The sequence below is a fragment of the Anguilla rostrata genome, chromosome 13 (genome assembly GCF_018555375.3).
Source record: "Anguilla rostrata isolate EN2019 chromosome 13, ASM1855537v3, whole genome shotgun sequence".
NCBI lineage: Eukaryota > Metazoa > Chordata > Actinopteri > Anguilliformes > Anguillidae > Anguilla > Anguilla rostrata.
In genome coordinates this window covers 41,861,290-41,880,959 of record NC_057945.1, presented here as the reverse complement: position 1 = coordinate 41,880,959, position 19,670 = coordinate 41,861,290, and the positions used below count along the sequence as shown (strand labels likewise).

Here is a 19,670-nt window from a genome sequence, read left to right as displayed (position 1 = left end):
AAAATTGGCCATAAGTCATCAATATTTCATACGATCATCATGATATTCAGTAGATATGTTGGGTGAAGGCATATGATCATGAGGACAAAGCCATTTTAAAATCGCTCCATAGGGGGCGCGATGCTGCCACTGCTTGGACCCCTTCCAACGCCGCTTGCGGCTTTAATTTTGAATTTGAATTTGAATTTAAACTGAAGGGTCCCGTGTGAAGACCAGTGATAACCACACAGTAGTAGACATCCTGTATGCTTATGTCGGGAGTGAAAGGCAACACGGGAAGCTTGAACTTTGACTGATTACTTTCTACACAAATCCAAAGCAAGTACCGTTTTAACAGGGATCATAAATTCCCCGTCACTCCGTCATAACCAATAGGTGTGCGTGTACGTTTTGATCGATACAACAACTGACGAATGATAGAACAGTAAACACGTTCCAAGAGGCGGTGCTTTTCTCAGGGTATCCCGTGCCACCGAAGCAAGGCGCTTTTGTTTTTCCTGCGAAAAAATGTCGGAAAAGACCAAACCAAAACAAAAAATACACTCCAACAAGCGCTTCCAGTTTCTTCACAGCAAGATATCTGTATATTGATAGTCCTCCTGGATATTTTTTAGACACGATTTGCACCCCGATGGTGTTTTTTTAATTGTTAGATTGCTCGATAGTTCTTGGGAGCAGCCGAGATTGTAAGGCGGAACAGGATTTTATGGGAAAGGGTGAACTTGTGAGGATGTTACTTTGGCAATGGAAGAACGAATACGGATTGGAAATGACGCCGATATTTTCTATAATTAGCTCTAATCTGGGACCTTAACTGGTCATAGCCATATTTGCAAGGTGAAAACGGGTGTTGCTGGAAACGTATCTTCCAGAATTGCTCCAAAGTGTTGACAGGGTTGGAATTGAAAATGGCGGCCGGGCGGCCCACCCCCCCGGCGTTGCTCCTGCTGGTCCTGAGCGTCGTAGGTCTGGACTCCTGCCCGACTCCGTGCTCCTGTCCCGGCCCCACCAACAAAGCTCACCTGCTGGACTGCAGCCGGAAAAGGTTGTCGGCAGTCCCGGGGAACCCGCCTGCGTGGATCACCCAGCTGTAAGCGACTGTGGCGAAGCCCACGGCTAGCTCTAACTGTGCTAACGTTAGCTTAGCGTTTAGAGCGTTATTAAATCTGGTACATTAGTTAGTCTACGTTTCTTTTGGGTTGTGATCACCCTTGATGCCCAATCAGTCTACGATACATAATCTTACTCATAGTAACTTTAGATTTTGAAATTAATTTAATAATTTTCTATATGGTTGTGGTGTAATGTTAGTGGTCTTGGTAACGTTTAATTTGTTTTAGCTTAAGCGCAGTCATTAATTTAGACAACCGTTAATCACGTTACCGGAATGTGGAATTAAGTAACTGTACGTTAGCTAGGCTATCTGGTGCAGTTTAGCGAAGTGTCGCAGAGGGTTATGAACAGTATTTAGACCCTAGTCGAGACTATTAGCCAACGTTAGCCTATTATATAGCCAGGCTATTACTTATGTTACTAATCTAGCTACTTTCGCTAGCGAGTAACATCACGGTTCTTTTGCAGCCGAGCCAATGTTGATGTGCACAAGTGGTGATGTGCACAAGTGGATGTGCCACAACTTGGAAATGTTACGAAGTTAAATCAAATATTATACTAAACAGTGAGCTCGTCCACCATCAACGATTTGCTCGTTATTGCTACAGTTTAAGCTAGATCATTTATTTAAATACAAACTAGAGAGCGCACCTTAGTGTGGCATTACGGTTTGTGCTGCCACACGCATAACTACAGGGAAATTATGTCTTGTTAACTGAATGTAGTCTAAGGTGAATTTTTGGTTCGGTACTTTCACCCTTCAAGCTTTGTCAATCTGCCCACGACTTCTCAAAGAGCACCAAGTGCTCGCGCTCAGTATTTTTAATCTGGTGTAAAACCGGTTTACCTGTCCTTTGATAACACCACCAATGAAGTAGTCATTCTGATTCTGATCCAGGATAAGAAATTGTGGGCAAATTATGCAATCCTGCATCTATATGATATGGAGAAAGTGGTTTCCATAGCAGCCACAGACTCACGGGTGCGTTGGGAGCTGACCTGTGCATTGCTAATGGTGCTGAAAGCGGATGATAGGGCTAGTGCTTTCTGCACTGTAGAGGGATTTTTGTTCAGGTTTTAAGAACCACTAATTTTGAAACGTTTCTCTCTCTTCAGCAATATGAATAACAATGAATTCACCTCGATTCCATTCCTGGGAGATGTGACTTATAACATCACCACTCTGTCACTGTAAGTTGTCCATCTTTTTTTTAGTGCTGTACACATGGTTGGTGCTTAGTTGTGTTGCGTTGCTGATTTCTGTCTTATTGTACCTCCTGTTTGATGCATTACATTATAAAATGCCCTGTAGCTGAAAAAAGGCAATTATTTCTTTTAAGTGCATTTGTATTCTACATAATATTTGCCATAAATTTACACAATACTGTGTCACTGTCAAAAAGGTTTGTACAATGCTTGAACTTAAGGAAATGGAAAGCTTATTTTCTGAATTAACCGTGATTGGCCCATTCATGCTTATTTCATTTGTAACATTTGAAATGAGTTTAGCCCTCCCCTCTATGTGCTGTGTAATCCTGTGTGTCCCCTGCACTGCGTGGAGCCTGAAACCAGACCAGGCTGGGATTGAGCTGCATTATTCTGCCCTTTCCAGAGTCCACAACCGCATTTCAGAACTGGTGACCCAGCAGCTGCAGTCCTATGTCTCACTGGAGTCGCTAGATCTCAGCTCCAACTCCATCTCTGAGCTGAAGGCTGGGGCCTTTCCTCCCATGCAGCTTAAGTACCTGTAAGCTGTGTGTGTGTCTGTGCGTCTGTACGTCTGTGTGTGTGCATCTGTGAGTCTGTGTGTGTGCGTTTGTGAGTCTGTGTCTCTGCATCTGTGAGTCTGTGCGTCTGTGTGCGTCTGTACGCCTGTCTACGTCCATACGTCTGTGCATCTGTGTGTCTGTGTGCCTGTGCAGCGTCTTTGCCAGCAGCAGTGATGGGGGGGGGAGCTGGCATGCTCCTCTCTGTGCTGAAACAGCTGTTTGGTTTCACTCCTCCTTTTGCAGGGTTGATAAAAGCTCACCCACATGTTCCCTTCTCCCATAATGCACTGAGGCTGCCCCAGGCCCCACTTCCCTTCTCCCATAATGCACCGAGGCTACCCCAGGCCCCACTTCCTTTTTACCATAATGCATTATACACTATACACACCTGTAAACATGTGTACACACATTTACAATCTATACACACACCTGCACATTTTCATTAGATCTGCTGAGCTGCAGCAGTTGTTTGCTGGTTTGTCTGACTTCTCCCTGTCCTTTGTCCTTCTCCCAGGAATTTAAGCAATAATAAGATCAGTAACCTGGAACCTGGCTGCCTTGACAATGTGTCCCACTCCCTGCTGGTCCTGAAGCTGAATAGAAACAGGATCTCTGCACTACCCCAGAAAGGCTTCAGGCTCTCTCAGTTGCACTTCCTGTGAGTACAGGAACTCATTCTGCCCTCTTAGCTGCACTTCCTGTGAGTACAGGAACTCATTCTGCTCTCTCAGGTGCACTTGCTGTGAGTACAGAAACTCAGTTTGCTCTTTCAACTGCACTTCCTTTGTGTACAGGAACTCATTCTGATCACCCAGCTGCACTTCCTGTGAATACAGAAACTCATTATTCCACAAGATCACAATACTGAGCCCTCTGTATTCTAACACAGGTTGTGTACTTCTTCAAGCTGTCGTTGATCTCTAGTCACCGTAAATGGACATAAGTAATAGCGTTACCTTATATTGATACCAAGCTGGATAACGAGTTACTTTCAGCAGTGCTCAGGCCTTTTGTTTCTGTTCATGTACTTTAGGGAGCTGAAGCGGAACAGGATAAAGACCGTGGAGAGTTTGACCTTCAAAGGGCTGGACTCGCTGAAGTCGCTGAAGATGCAGAGGAACGGCATCACCAAGCTGATGGACGGGGCCTTCTTCGGCCTCAGTGGCATGGAGGAGCTGTGAGTGTAGGGTTCAGACTGGGGTTCAGCCTGGGGTTCACCCAGGGGTTCAGCCTGGGGTTCAGCCTGGGGTTCAGCCTGGGGTTCAGCCTGGGGTTTAGACTGGGGTTCAGCCTGGGGTTCAGCCTGGGGTTCACCCAGGGGTTCAGACTGGGGTTCAGCCTGGGGGTTCAGCCTGGGGGTTCAGACTGGGGTTCAGCCTGGGGTTTCAGACTGGGGTTCAGACTGGGGTTCACCCAGGGGTTCAGCCTGGGGTTCAGCCTGGGGTTCAGACTGGGGTTCAGCCTGAGGTTCAGCCAGGGGTTCAGCCTGAGGTTCAGCCAGGGGTTTAGCCTCCTGTGTTGTTTTGGGGTGACGCTCTCCTGTGTGTTTTGGGGTGACGCTCTCCTGTGTGTTTTGGGGTGACGTGCTCCTGTGTGTTTTGGGGTGACGTGCTCCTGTGTGTTTTGGGGTGACGTGTTCCTGTGTTTTGGGGTGACGGTCTCCTGTGTGTTTTGGGGTGACGGTCTCCTGTGTGTTTTGGGGTGACGTGCTCCTGTGTGTTTTGGGGTGCAGGGAGCTGGAGCACAATAACCTGACGGAGGTGACGAAGGGCTGGCTGTACGGCCTGCGGGGCCTACGCTCGCTCCGCCTGGCGCACAACGCGATCAGCAGCATCCGCCCGGACGCCTGGGAGTTCTGCCAGCGCCTGGAGGACCTGTGAGTAACACGCACACACACACACACACACACACTCACACACACACTCACACACACACACACTCACACACTCACACTCACACACACACTCACACACACACACACACACACACACACACACGCACACTCACACACACTCACACGCACTCACACCACACTACCACACATCACACACACACACACACACTCCACACACACACACACACACACACACACACACACTCACACACACACACATCACACACACATCCACACACACACATCACACACCACACACACACACACACACACACTCACACACACACATCACACACACACACCCACCACACACTCACACACACACACACACACACACACACACACACACACTCACACATCACCACCCACACCACACCACCACACACACCTCACACACACACACACACTCACACACACACACACACACCACACATCACACACACACCACACACACACACACTCCACACACACAAAACCCCACTCACACACACACCACCACACCACACACACCACACACACACATCCACACCTCACACACACTCAACACACACACACACACACTCCACACACACTCACACACCCCCACACACCACCTCCACACACACTCACACACACACACTCACCACACTCACCCACAACACACTAAACCACACACACACACTCACACTCACCACAACACACTCACACACTCACACACATTCACACTCACACACACACTCACACCTTACACACACACCTCACACACATCCACACACACACACACACACACACACACACACACACACACTCACACACACACACACACACACACACTAATGCATGCAAATTCCTCTTCTGCAGTGATCTGTCTCAGAACCAGCTGAGTCGGTTGGAGGAGAAGGCCTTTGCTGGGCTGGGCCTGCTGGAGAAGCTCAACCTGGGGGAGAACGCCATCAGTCACCTGGGGGAGGGAGTGTTCAGCACGCTGGCCAACCTGCGCACGCTGTAAGAGCCCCCCCACCCCTGTCCTCACCCCCAACCCTAACCCCAACCCCCACCTCCACCTCCACCACCAACCCCACCCCTAACCCTAACCCCCAACCCTAACCCAAACCTCACCCCCAACCCCAACTCTAACCCCACCCGTAACCCTAACCCCCAACCCTAACCCAAACCTCACCCCCAACCCCAACTCTAACCCTAACCCCACCCCTAACCCCCAACCCTAACCCCAACCCCAACCCCCACCTCCACCACCAACCCTAACCCCAACCCCCACCACCAACCCCACCCCCACCCCTAACCCTACCCCCAACCCCAACCCTAACCGCAACCCCACCATCACCCCCTACCCCACCCCTAACCCCTGACTCCACCTCCAACCCCCACCCCAACCCTCGGGCTCTAGGGGCCTGGTTGGGTTGGGTTGGGTGGGGGGTGTTGTGTTTGTGATTAATTGCTCTGCCTTGGCTCTTATTTTGGTGATTTTGTGGACGTTGCAGAGATATACGAAATAATGAGATCTCCTGGGCTATTGAAGACTCCATCGGGGTGTTTGATGGAATGAAGAAGCTGAACACACTGTAAGAACATACCCTCCGACCCCCCCTTCCTACCCATCCACACCCTACCCTGGTATGCACTCAAACCCAGCCCCCATATACTCAAACCCCACCCCCATGCACTCAAACTCCGCCCCCATGTACTGAAACCCCACCCTCATGCACTCAAACCCCACCCCCATGTACTCAAACCCCGCCCTCATGCACTCAAACCCCGCCCTCATGCACTCAAACCCCGCCCCCATGTACTCAAACCCTGCAGGCCCAGCTCTCTGAGTAAATGGGGGGCCCTGGGGGTGTCTGACGCTGCTGTGCTTATTTCAGGGTTCTGCAGAGAAACGGTATCAAATCCATCACCAGGAAGGCCTTCGATGGGCTGGAGGCCCTGGAGCACCTGTGAGTTTGCTCAGGGGGCGGGGGGGTTTTAGGAGGGTCCTTTTTTTCAGCCTCCATCATTTCACACACCGTTTCCATTCTGGTACCCAGTAAAACACCTATTTTTGTTTTGTGTGACCCATGGCTGCATTTTGAGCTTTCAGCGACAGGCATCATCTTTAACAAGATCAGGTTAAAACCTAGTGTATGGCTGGACCTAACACACGTGATCCGGCCGACCAATGGTGTAACTTCATAACTAGGCTGACCAATGGTGTAACCAGTGGTTAGGGTTAGGGTCACTCAGTCACAGACATTCGCATTTGTAGGGCTGGCCCCGCTGTTGCGGTCCAGCCAAAAAAGAAAAATTAAGAATGGCACCGCTTGAACATACAGTACCACTATTGCAGACTTTTTTGTGGGATTTTTTAGGGATGTAATTGTATGCTATTTGCGTTAATTAGCTTACAGTTCCTGTAAAATGTTGTGTTGGTTGTGGAAACATTGTTCTGACTTGCTGATGTCAACCATAATATGGAGGCAATATGCTTTGGCTGCAGTTTCGCTGTGGTTTGACAGTCACATGAGCAGAAATGGCTTTATGCTGCCATGTTTGTTACTGTAGCTCAGTTTGTAGGCTGTATTGTTAATCATGGTGGCAGAAAGCATTTAACATTTAATATGGCCAGACAAACATGAGTTATTCATTTTATCCTTTGAGTGAGCATGTGTGCTGTGATTGTGGGCGTTATTGAAAAGATGTTTTCAAATCTGATTGGCTGGAGTAGACTTGCTGAGTAAAACCCATTTGTGTAAAAAATTTGTGTCTTGCTGTCAAAAACCTATAAAAGAATGCAAACAACTGCACATGTTCCAGACGATGCTGGAACTGTACTTCCCTCTAGGGTTTTCAACACACTTGTTCCTGGTTGTGATTATACACTTTGTTGTACGTCGCTCTGGATAAGAGCGCCTGCCAAATGCCTGTAATGTAATGTAATGATGCGTGAACGCGTATGGAGTCATTGTCAAATGGCTGCCCATACACTAGTCTTTACGGAAAAAATAATGTGTGTCAATAAATTAAAATGTATGACTACATTTGCCTGTTCGAGAGAGATTTGTTTGTGAAAACGTGTGAATCAGTTCATATTATTTCGAAACCAAGTACATTTGTATGTTTGGGAGAGATTTCTTTGAGAGTGCAAAAACTTATGTATGAGCCAGCTATTTTTATTTATGAATCAATTACATGTATTTTTTCAGGAGAGATTTGAGAGTGAAAACATATTTGTTAAAAAATTCATATTATTTAATGATTTATGAGACTGTAATGATCTCATACATCACAGGAAACAGGAAGTGTGTAAGTGTATGTTAACTCATTCTGTGCTCTCCGCCCGTCTCTGACAGGGACTTGAGTAAGAATGGGATCATGTCCGTGCACCCCGAGGCTTTCTCCCACATGAAGCTGAAGACCCTGTGAGTCCTGAGCGCCCGGGGATACGGAGACATCCCATAATCCTCACATGCATAGTAAAGATTAAATCTGGGGAGAAGCCAGTATATAGCAGCAGTAGTGCAGATTCTTTATTATGAGATTACTTCAGGGCTCTACAGTGCTCCCATTTTAGGAGCATTTGCTCCTGAAAATTTGTGTGCTAACTGGAAAGCGCAAGTACTAATTGGAATGAAATTGTGGGCTGAATGTTTAAACTTTTCAAAAGAATTGTAGTGTAGAGCCCTGTTTCTTGGGCTATTGGCAGCATGATGGACTAAAACGGCATCAGCAGAAATCAAGAAATCAAGCAGTTACTGTACAGATAAAGTTTGCTGATTTGTTTTTCTGTTCAAATGAACTTGCTTTTGCATGTGAATGTTTTTACCTACATGTTCGTTTCGCATTTATTTTTGTTTTTGTCGGAGCAAACCTTGGCAGTCCCTGGTCTCTGTTGTTGAGGAGCATGTGCATGCAGTGCGTTTTGTGGTCTGCACTGGGAGCTGAGATGGGGCAGTAATTAAAGGCTGAGCTGTGTGTTCCTCAGGCTGCTGAACTCCAGCAGTCTGCTGTGTGACTGCCAGCTGCAGTGGATGGGCGGATGGCTGACCGCCAGCGGCTTCCAGCACTCGGTCGCGGCCGTCTGTGCCCACCCGGCCAGCCTGCTGGGCCGCCCCGTCCTGTCTGTGAGCCCGGACCTGTTCGTCTGTGGTGAGTGATCGGCCCTGCCTGGTCTACTGTCCCTTACCGTTGTGAATGCCGCTGGAACACTGCTTCATTAATAGTGTATAGGTGCTTTCTCTGGAGTTTATGTGGAATTGTCTGTTGTGATGATCTTGGGTGTTCATAAAGGATAAGGGGGCATCCAACAACACTAATAACCTAAAATTCAAATTAGTACAGGCAAGGTAATACTTTATATTATTTAAAAAGTGAACATGTAAACAAGGCTGACGATGATGATGATGCCGCATCGATGGTTTTGTGAAGTTACTGCAGGCCCAGAGTGGGGTAGGGGTGTAATTACCAGAACAGTGGATCTTCAGAAACGGTGTCTGTTTCTGGTTCAAGTGTCATTTGGACGTATCAATCCCTTATCGGATACAAGGCTATCACATATGTACTTCGGAACACTGTTTTGTGCGTGTGTATGTACAAGTCACTGGTTCATTGGTCAAATTGGTAGCCTCGTTTGTAGCTTTCTTAGCTATAGAGCATATAGCTAACGAGGCTCTGTAGCTGGCTTTAGGATCTGGCAAGCTATTGGCTAGCTGCCTTTATAGCTAGCTAGCTGCGAACTTACTAGAAAAGTAAGCCACATTAAATTTGATTCAGTTCGTTTAGTAGCACAGAGCTGTGCTTAGTAGCCTTGCTCTAGCTTTATTTCATGCAAAGTTAGCTAGACAGCATGCTAATAACGGGTAATAATGTCCAATGCAGTTCCTACGTGAATAGGCGCATAGTTACGCATGCTTAGCCTTATATCCAATAAATCGATACGTTCAAATAGCACTTGAACAAACTGAGGCCGCTTCTGCAGATCTACCGCTCTGGTAATGATGCGGGCATCCGTGCACACACTCACCCTTGCCCCCCCCCCCCCCCAGATGACTTTCCAAAGCCCCGGATCGCGGAGCACCCGGAGACGATGGTGGCGCTGAGGGGGACCAACGTGACCCTGAGTTGCCGGGCGACGAGCAGCAGCGACTCCTCCATGAGCACGGCCTGGCGCAAGGACGGGGAGCTGCTCTACGATGCCCAGGTGCAGAACTTCGCCCGCTACCAGCAGGGGGAGCTGGTGTACACCACCGTACTGCACCTGCTCAACGTCAACTTCACCGATGAAGGCCGCTACCAGTGCGTGGTCACCAATCACTTCGGCTCCAACTACTCCAGTTGGGCCAAGCTCACTGTCAACGGTACGTACCCACGCCAGCTTCTGTACCAACGCTACTTTCTGTACCCACGCTAGCTTCTGTACCAACACTAGCTTCTGTACCCACACCAGCTTCTGTACCAACGCTACTTTCTGCACCAGCGCTAGCTTCTGTACCCACACTAGCTTCTGTACCAACGCTACTTTCTGCACCAGCGCTAGCTTCTGTACCCACGCCAGCTTCTGTACCCACGCTAGCTTCTGTACCAACACTAGCTTCTGTACCCACACCAGCTTCTGTACCAATGCTACCTTCTGTACCCACGCTAGCTTCTGTACCAACGCTAGCTTCTGTACCCACGCTAGCTTCTGTACCAACGCTAGCTTCTGTACCCACGCTAGCTTCTGTACCAACGCTAGCTTCTGTACCCACGCTAGCTTCTGTACCAACGCTAGCTTCTGTACCCACGCTAGCTTCTGTACCAACGCTACCTTCTGTACCCATGCTAGCTTCTGCACCAACACCAGCTTCTGTACCAACACCAGCTTCTGTACCCACACTAGCTTCTGTACCAACACTAGCTTCTGTACCCACGCTAGGTTCTGTACCCACACTAGCTTCTGTACCAACACTAGCTTCTGTACCCACGCTAGCTTCTGTACCAACGCCTGCTTCTGTACCAATGCTAGCTTCTGTACCCATACTAGCTTCTTTACCCACGCTAGCTTCTGTACCCACGCCAGCTTCTGTACCCACACCAGCTTTTGTACCAATGCTACCTTCTGTACCCACGCCAGCTTCTGTACATGAGTTTATATGAGCACACACAATAACACATGCACACGCACAGACCTACGCACGCACGCACGCACACACACATTCACACACATGCGCGCACGCACACTCACACGCTCAGACACACACGCACACGCACGCACGCACGCACGCGAACGCGCACTCACACACACTCAGACACACACAGATATTCACACACTCTCACACACACACACACACACACGGTGGATGCTCTGCCTGTGCCTTACCTGAGACGTACCTGTTCCCCAGAGCTGCCGTCCTTCCTGAAGACGCCGATGGACCTGACCATCCGCACAGGCACCATGGCGCGGCTGGAGTGTGCGGCTGAGGGCCATCCTGCGCCCCAGATCGCCTGGCAGAAGGACGGGGGCACAGACTTCCCCGCTGCCCGCGAGCGCCGCATGCACGTCATGCCCGATGATGACATCTTCTTCATCGCCAACGTGAAGACCGAGGACATGGGCGTGTACAGCTGCACTGCCCAGAACGCGGCCGGCAGCCTCTCGGCTAACGCCACACTCACTGTGCTGGGTGAGCCTTTATGCTAACGCTACACTCACTGTGCTGGGTGAGCCTTTATGCTAACGCCACACTCACTGTGCTGGGTGAGCCTTTATGCTAACGCTACACTCACTGTGCTGGGTGAGCCTTTATGCTAACGCTACACTCACTGTGCTGGGTGAGCCTTTATGCTAACGCTACACTCACTGTGCTGGGTGAGCCTTTATGCTAATGCCACACTCACTGTGCTGGGTGAGCCTTTATGCTAGCCACACTCACTGTGCTGGTGAGCCTTTATGCTAACGCTACACTCACTGTGCTGGGTGAGCCTTTATGCTAATGCCACACTCACTGTGCTGGGTGAGCCTTTATGCTAACGCTACACTCACTGTGCTGGGTGAGCCTTTATGCTAATGCTACATTCACTGTGCTGGGTGAGCCTTTATGCTAATGCTACACTCACTGTGCTGGGTGAGACTTTATGCTAATGCTACACTCACTGTGCTGGGTGAGACTTTATGTGCGTGTATGTGTGTGTTTGTAAAATGCATGGTGGCTCAGTGCTGCAGTAGTGCTGTATATAACACGCTGTATAAGCTTCCCTCTTTAACCGGTTTCTTGCAGAAACGCCGTCCTTCCTGCGCCCCCTGGAGGACCGCACAGTGGCGCGCGGCGAGACGGCGGTCCTGCAGTGCATCGCGGGCGGAAGCCCCGCCCCCCGCCTCAACTGGACCAAGGACGACGGGCCGCTGGTCCTGACCGAGCGCCACTTCTTTGCCGCTGCCAACCAGCTGCTGATCATCGTGGACGCGGGTCCCGCCGACGTGGGCAAGTACACCTGCAGCATGTCCAACACGCTGGGCACCGAGCGCGGGCACGTCTACCTCAGCCTGTCCCCCGCCCCCAACTGCGACCCGCCCGCCGCCTACACGCAGGACGGCTGGACCACCGCCGGCATCGTCATCATCGTGGTGGTGTGCTGCGTGGTGGGGACCTCGCTCGTATGGGTCATCGTCATCTACCACATGAGGAGGCGGAGTGAAGACTACAGCATCACGCACACAGGTCAGCTGGTCACCGCATCACAGGTCAGCTGGTCACCGCATCACAGGTCAGCTGATCATCACATCACAGGTCAGCTGATCACGGAAGACTGACACTCCCCCCCCCCCCCCTCTCTCTCTCTCTCTCTCTCTCCCCCCCTCTCTCTCCCTCCCCCTCTCTCTCTCCCTCTCCCCCTCCCCCCCCCTCTCTCTCTCTCTCTCCCTCTCTCCCCCCCCCCTCGCTCTTTCTCTCCCTCTCCCTCTCCCTCCCCCTCGCTCTCGCTCTCCCTCTCCCTCTCCCTCCCCCTCTCTCTCTCCCTCTCCCCCTCCCCCTCTCTCTCTCTCTCTCTCCCTCTCCCCCTCCCCCCTCTCTCTCCCTCTCCCTCTCCCTCCTCCTCTCGCTCTCGCTCTCCCTCTCCCTCTCCCTCTCCCTCTCTCTCTCTCTCTATAGATGAGATGAACCTGCCAGCGGACATCCCCAGCTACCTCTCCTCCCAGGGCACGCTGTCTGAGCCCCAGGACGGCTTCAGCGGCTCTGAGGCGGGCAGCCACCAGCAGCTCATGCCCCCGCTGCCCAACGGCTGTGCGCACAAGGGCCCCGACGGTAAACCCCCGATATGGCCACAGTTAGGACTAATCCCAGACTGGATAATCTGATTTTAGGCACTAATCTCAGACAGGATTATCTCAGCTAGGCACTACTCACAGACATGAGAATCTGACTTTAGGCACTAATCACAGACAGGATAATCTTATCTAGGCACCAATCACAGACAGGATATTCTGACTTTAGGCACTAATCACAGACAGGATACTCTTATCTAGGCACTAAAATCACAGACATGATAATCTGATTTGAGGCACTAATGACAGACCGGATAATTTCAGCTCGGCACTAATGACAGACAGGATAATCTGAGCTAGGCACTAATCACTGACAGGATAATCTCAGCTAGGACTAATCGAGCCCCAGCTGAGCGTGTGATGCTCTGGGTGTTGTGTGTTGCAGGTGTGTGCTACGGGGACACGGCGGGTGGTGAGGCAGATTCGGAGGGGAGTGGGGTTCTGCAGGCCCGTGTGGGGTCCCTGTTCCCCCGGCACAGCAGCTTGCACCCTGCAGACCCTCGGGACGGGCTGTCCGGGCCCCCCGCGGGTGAGAAACCCTAACCCTAACCCTGAACCCGAACCCCACAATTCTGGGGCACTTACACTGGTGCTAGCAGAACACACAGCTGATTGGAGGGGAATAAGCCCCGCCTCCTTTAGAACTCCCTGTGTAATCTGCAGTGTTATTTCATGGAAATTCAGAGTGTATTTAAAAAGGCTGTAAAGTGGCCTACCTGCAGGTCAGTAACAGGATCTCTTAGGTGTCAGTAGGTGTGACGTGGCTTGCTATGCTTCTGTCAATCAGGTGGTGCCGGCTCGTTGGTGATCTGTTCAGATTGCTATGACAACGCTAACATCTACTCGCGCACGCGGGAGTACTGTCCGTACGCCTACCTGGCAGAAGACGACGCGCTGGAAAAAGGTGCGGCCGGCGAGGGGGCCCTGGGGCCGGAGCCAACGCGGGACGGCCTCCTCCACAGCCAGGACCCCCCCGCCATCTTCCACAGCCAGGACCCCCCCGCCATCTTCCACAACCAGGACCCCCCCGCCATGTTCTGCTCCAGCGGCCACGGCGGTAAGGCTTCCCCTCACCCCTCACCCTCACCCACCCAACCCACACCTCCCCAACCATCACCCACACCTCACCCCAACCCTCACCCACACCCTCACCCCAACCCTCACCCACACCCACACCCCAACCCTCACCCACACCCACACCCCAACCCTCACCCACACCCTCACCCCAACCCTCACCCACACCCAACCCACACCCCAACCCTCACCCACACCCAAACCCACTCCCACACCCTTACCTACACTCCATCCCTCACCCATACCCACATCCCAACCCACACCCACACACAAACCCTCACCCACACCCTCACCCACACCCCAACCCTCGCCCACATCCCAACCCTCACCCAAACCCTCACCCACACCTCAACCCTCACCCTCCTCACCCTAACCCTAACTGAACTATAATTTGAGCGCTAAAACCTAATTAAAGCCATAAATACCATTGAAAACATCTGATTATTCATTTAAAATAGATGAAAAACCAAGTAAATATCATAAATTCAATAATACAAATGCAAAATAATATGTTTGAGGTCATAAAAAAAAATGTTTTCCCTGAAAAAATATGCATAAATTCATATATGGTCATAGGTACCCATGCTAGTAGGGAAAATATTTGGCTCATCCAAAATGAAAAACGAACCCGTCCTAACTGTAAAGGTACCAACACCCTCAGACTTACCGTTTTCCTAACCCTAGCCGAACCCTAATTTTAATGGGGGTGCAGTAATACCCCTCTCTAAGGTGGGGGTGCAGTAATACCCCTCTCTCTGTTCTTCTCTGCAGATGTCCCTCGGTCGTTTTGGGGGGACAGCCCTTCCTCTCTGGGGGGGGGACCCCAGGGACGTTCTCGGCTGGCGGTCAGCGTTCATGAGGAGCCCCGACTCGGTGGGGGGGGGCGGCGCAGCGATGCGGAGGGTGTCCCGGACAGAGAGGCCCTTCCTGGCCCCCGCACACAGGACCACTGCACTGCCTCCAACAGGACTAACCCCCCCCAGGAGCACAGGGGTCCCACATAGAGCCCCCCCTTACCACCTCCTCCTGACCTTCCCTCTGTCACTGCATCTACACACACACACTCACATACACACACACACACTCACATACCCTCTCACACACACAAACACTCACACACACACACACCCTCTCATGCTCACACACACACACACACACACTCAAATACCCTCTCACACATACACACTCACATACCCTCTCACAGGCACGCACATACACACACACACACACACAGGGACAGAGGGATGTCTTGCTATCTGCAGTTTTCTATGTTTACATTCCCCCAGTGACCTTCGTCTCCTTTTTTAAACTCTACTCTAAGCTGGAAAAACAGCGGCTGGACAGGTAGTCTTCAGTCCAACACCCTGCAGCCATGCCTGGGCGGGGCAGCGGGTGGGGCAGTGGCAGGGCTGTGGGCGGGGCTGTGGGCGGGGCATGGTGATGACTGTGTTTCTGGAGGAGTAGTTTCAGCCTTCGCACTGCAGGACTCTTCTCTGCAGCCCCACTGTTCCACGCAGGACACCTGCCTTCATCTTCATCTTCTTCCTCTGGCCTTCCACTAAAGGTACTAGGAGACAACCCGTCCCCTTCCTTTCAAAATGGGGTCTTGGAGGAGCCCCAAGCCTCAAAAGACTCTTAGGGGAGATTAAGAAAGCTCTGGACCTGTTGCTTTCATGGTACAGGGTTCGGGGGCGTGGTCTATCGCCTGTCAATCATCCGTTTCTACATCCAGTCATTGTTACCTGTTGGCCAGCTCGCCCCCTAAAGCCCGCCTCCAGCAGTGACCCTCCCACTGTGCTGGCCTCCAATCATATTCCTTTAGCGGCCTTCTAAACTGCTGGGCTTTTTTGTTGGTGTACGTGCGTGTGCGTGTGTACACGCAAAGGCATGAGTCATATTGTATTTTTTTAAAGAAAGCATATCAGGCAAGCTAAAGAAATGTTATATTGCACATTTTACAGTTGTGGTGTTGTTGACAGTTTGTTCGGAGTTGTCAAACCTGTGTGTTTGTGTATGTCTGTGTGTATATTAGCACATGGTTCTGAATCAGTGTGTGTGTGTGCGCATGTGCTTGTGTGTGCTTGTGCGTGCTTGTGTGTGTGTGCGCGCGCGTATGTGTGTGGGGGGGGTTTGTGTGTGTGCGTGTGCACTTTATGTCTGTGCTAGTGTGCGTGCGTGTGACTAGTTGGGGGTGAGGGAGGAGGGAGGGGGATTGTGGGATTGAATTGTTTGAGACGCACGCGTGATGATGTCAGTGTTCCACCCGCCTTTTCCTGGTCACTGATCCGATGCTGTGTCACGCTGGGTCTGGCTGCTCCTGTCTTCCTGTGCAGTCTGCATGGCCTCTTCCTCTTTTCTGTTTTCTTTTTTGTTTTATAGCTTTTTAACGGCATTATTATCTTGAATTTGCTGTGTGTTTTTACAGGAATGGGAGAGTGACCATTTTACATTCGAGCCAGGGATTCTTTTTCAGAGCAAAATAAGGAATAAATGGTGTATGAATGTGCACATATAGTTATTATTTAAGAATTGTGTGCATACATTTCCCTGCATGCCTGTAAGGTGGAAATGCTTCCCTGTTGGCTTTCTACTGCAAAGCATTAAACATTCTTTTTTAGAAAGTGATATTTCTAAAGAAATGTGCAGTTTAATTTTTTTAAAATCATTTTAATCAGTGTGGCTAAATTCATACCATGGGACTGAAGGTTTTGCAGTAGACTATTGGCTATAAAGGCTGTGCAAGTGAGTATTATTTGAACTGAACTCCTTTTAAAAATTCATTTGCCAGTTTCTTCAGGCAGCAGTTTTCCAATATTTTGCTATATTTTTACTGTGTGAATGCTGGCTAACAGGACACTTCCAAAGATAGCTGGGCACTCCATTTCCCATTGCTGAAAAATACTGTGCCTTGCTTTTGAAGCTCTCCCTCTCTCTCTCCCTCTCTCTTTTTCTCTCTCTCTCTATGTGTACCCTTTCACCTGATACATTACTGTTTTTGTGGGAGTAGTTTTTATGGCCTGTGCTCAGTGACCTTGTTCAGGAGGTGTGTGAGTTGTTACTCTCTGCCATCTCGCCTTGGCACATGATGATTACACTCCTTTGGCCTTGTGTCTGCTTCTCTATTCCCTTTACTGTTTCAGCATTTTAACAGCGAGTTCCTGAAAAAGGCCGTTAAATGAGCAGTTTACTCCTGTGGACAGTGAGCTGAAGTGCATGCTCTGGGATCTCCCTGCTCTGGGATCTCTCTGCTCTGGGATCTCTCTGTTCTGGGATCTCCCTGCTCTGGGATCTCCCTGCTCTGGGATCTCTCTGCTCTGAGATCTCCCTGTTCTGGGATCTCTCTGCTCTGGGATCTCTCTGCTCTGGGATCTCCCTGTTCTGGGATCTCTCTGCTCTGGGATCTCTCTGCCCTGGGATCTCCCTGTTCTGGGATCTCCATGCTCTGGGATCTCTCTGCTCTGGAATCTCTCTGCTCTGGGATCTCCCTGTTCTGGGATCTCCCTGTTCTGGGATCTCTCTGCTCTGGGATCTCCGTGCTCTGGGATCTCTCTGCTCTGGAATCTCTCTGTTCTGGGATCTCCGTGCTCTGGCACAGCTGTGTCTCAGTAGAGCTGCCAGTTCAGGCCTTTCCGTGTCAGATATCTGATGGGTTTTTGTTTAATATGATTCTGCCACATAATGCCACTCATTGTCTCTTATACTTTGTGTTCCTCTGCCAATATTGTTTCACGTTTATACCAAAGTACCACTTCTATGCTTTGGCAATACTAAAATGCTGCTTGTTTTTGTATTGTTAAAAAAAAACATGCATTCCTTTTTTTGATGTCATTTTTAAATGTTGAGTAATTGTACATTCTGTAAAGCATGTAAAAAAAAAAATAAAGAAAACCCTGAAATGTAGCCGTCCTTAAAACAATAAACACAGACTCATACATTGTTTGTACACGATCTGAATGTTTGGCTGTTCTGGAGATTTCCTTATGAGTTTTTACAGTATAGAAGTGAACTGTGTGGTAGTGTGACACTAACATTTTGGAACAGCTTCCAGAAAGTTGCAGGCTATGAATGACTGGTACACCTATCGGGAGTAACATGTCTGAATGGGGCCAGTCCAGGCTGTAATATTGGGTCCCAAGTTTGTGGTGCCATCTTTTTAAACATGCCCACTATGGTGGTCGTATCTGCCAGGTAAAAATCCTCTGGCTTCCCAGTGCTTCTTTAGCTCTCAACGTGCTGATAGTTCTGTGTGTGAGTGCTGATTTCTGTTAGTTCTGTGTGTGAGCGCTGATTTCTGTTCTGTGTGTGAGCACTAATTTCTGTTCTGTGTGTGAGCACTAATTTCTGTTCTGTGTGTGAGTGCTGATTTCTGTTCTGTGTGTGAGCGCTGATTTCTGTTCTGTGAGTGCTGATTTCTGTTCTGTGTGAGCGCTGATTTCTGTTCTGTGAGTGCTGATTTCTGTTCTGTGTGTGAGTGCTGATTTCTGTTAGTTCTGTGTGTGAGCGCTGATTTCTATTCTGTGTGTGAGCGCTGATTTCTGTTCTGTGTGTGAGCGCTGATTTCTGTTCTGTGTGTGAGCACTAATTTCTGTTCTGTGTGTGAGTGCTGATTTCTGTTAGTTCTGTGTGTGAGCACTAATTTCTGTTCTGTGAGTGCTGATTTATTTTCTGTGTCTAAGTGCTGATTTCTGTTAGTTCTGTGTGTGAGCGCTGATTTCTGTTCTGTGTGAGCGCTGATTTCTGTTCTGTGAGTGCTGATTTCTGTTCTGTGTGTGAGTGCTGATTTCTGTTAGTTCTGTGTGTGAGCGCTGATTTCTGTTCTGTGTGTGAGCGCTGATTTCTATTCTGTGTGTGAGTGCTGATTTCTATTCTGTGTGTGAGCGCTGATTTCTATTCTGTGTGTGAGCGCTGATTTCTGTTCTGTGTGTGAGTGCTGATTTCTGTTAGCTGTCGATGTGCTGATAGCTGTGTGTGAGTGCTGATTTCTGTTAGCTGTGTGTGAGTGCGCTGATGTCTGTTTCTATGCCTACACTGTGCTCTGGAGAACATACATGCTAGCTGTTAAAATACAGGACAGATGTGCAGCGGACATTGGTCTGCACGAACACTGACTTGGAAGGTGCCACCGGCCGCGGTGAGTGGGAGCGATGTGGAGGCAGTGCCTGAGGAACTCTCACCTGAGGAAATCTCACCTGTGGAAATTTCAACAGGATTCATGGATTCTCACGCAGTTCTTGGCAGTCATGTAAGTACTTCAACTATAAGGGATTGATAATGCTGATCCTGATTGGATGATGGGGGACTGAAGATGCTGATCCTGATTGGGTGATGGGGGACTGAAGATGCTGATCCTGATTGGGTGATGGGAGATTGATGATGCGGACTCTGATTGGGTGATGGGAGAATGATGATGCTGAACCTGATTGGGTGATGGAAGAATGATGATGCTGACCCTGATTGGGTGATGTTGAGTTGGTGTACTGAAGGCATTGAGTTCATTATTGTTCATGTCTGACAAAGTTCGTTTTTAAAAAGGAATTCTGTGTTA

General features: G+C 49.8%; 1 protein-coding gene across 1 annotated transcript; it reads left to right on the top strand.

Annotated features, from left to right (window-relative positions):
• The first annotated feature begins 430 nt into the window (after positions 1–430).
• Positions 431–18,064, top strand: lrig2 (leucine-rich repeats and immunoglobulin-like domains 2). Its single transcript, XM_064304050.1, has 18 exons — positions 431–1,090; positions 2,230–2,304; positions 2,726–2,860; positions 3,397–3,540; positions 3,916–4,059; positions 4,615–4,758; positions 5,617–5,760; positions 6,258–6,338; positions 6,642–6,713; positions 8,106–8,174; positions 8,738–8,901; positions 9,798–10,109; positions 11,133–11,414; positions 12,009–12,449; positions 12,879–13,031; positions 13,437–13,580; positions 13,839–14,108; positions 14,897–18,064. Exons 1-18 carry the CDS (start codon positions 909–911, stop codon positions 15,127–15,129), a joined length of 3,189 nt encoding a protein of 1,062 aa, XP_064160120.1. The 5' UTR covers positions 431–908; the 3' UTR covers positions 15,130–18,064.
• Positions 18,065–19,670: the final 1,606 nt, after the last annotated feature.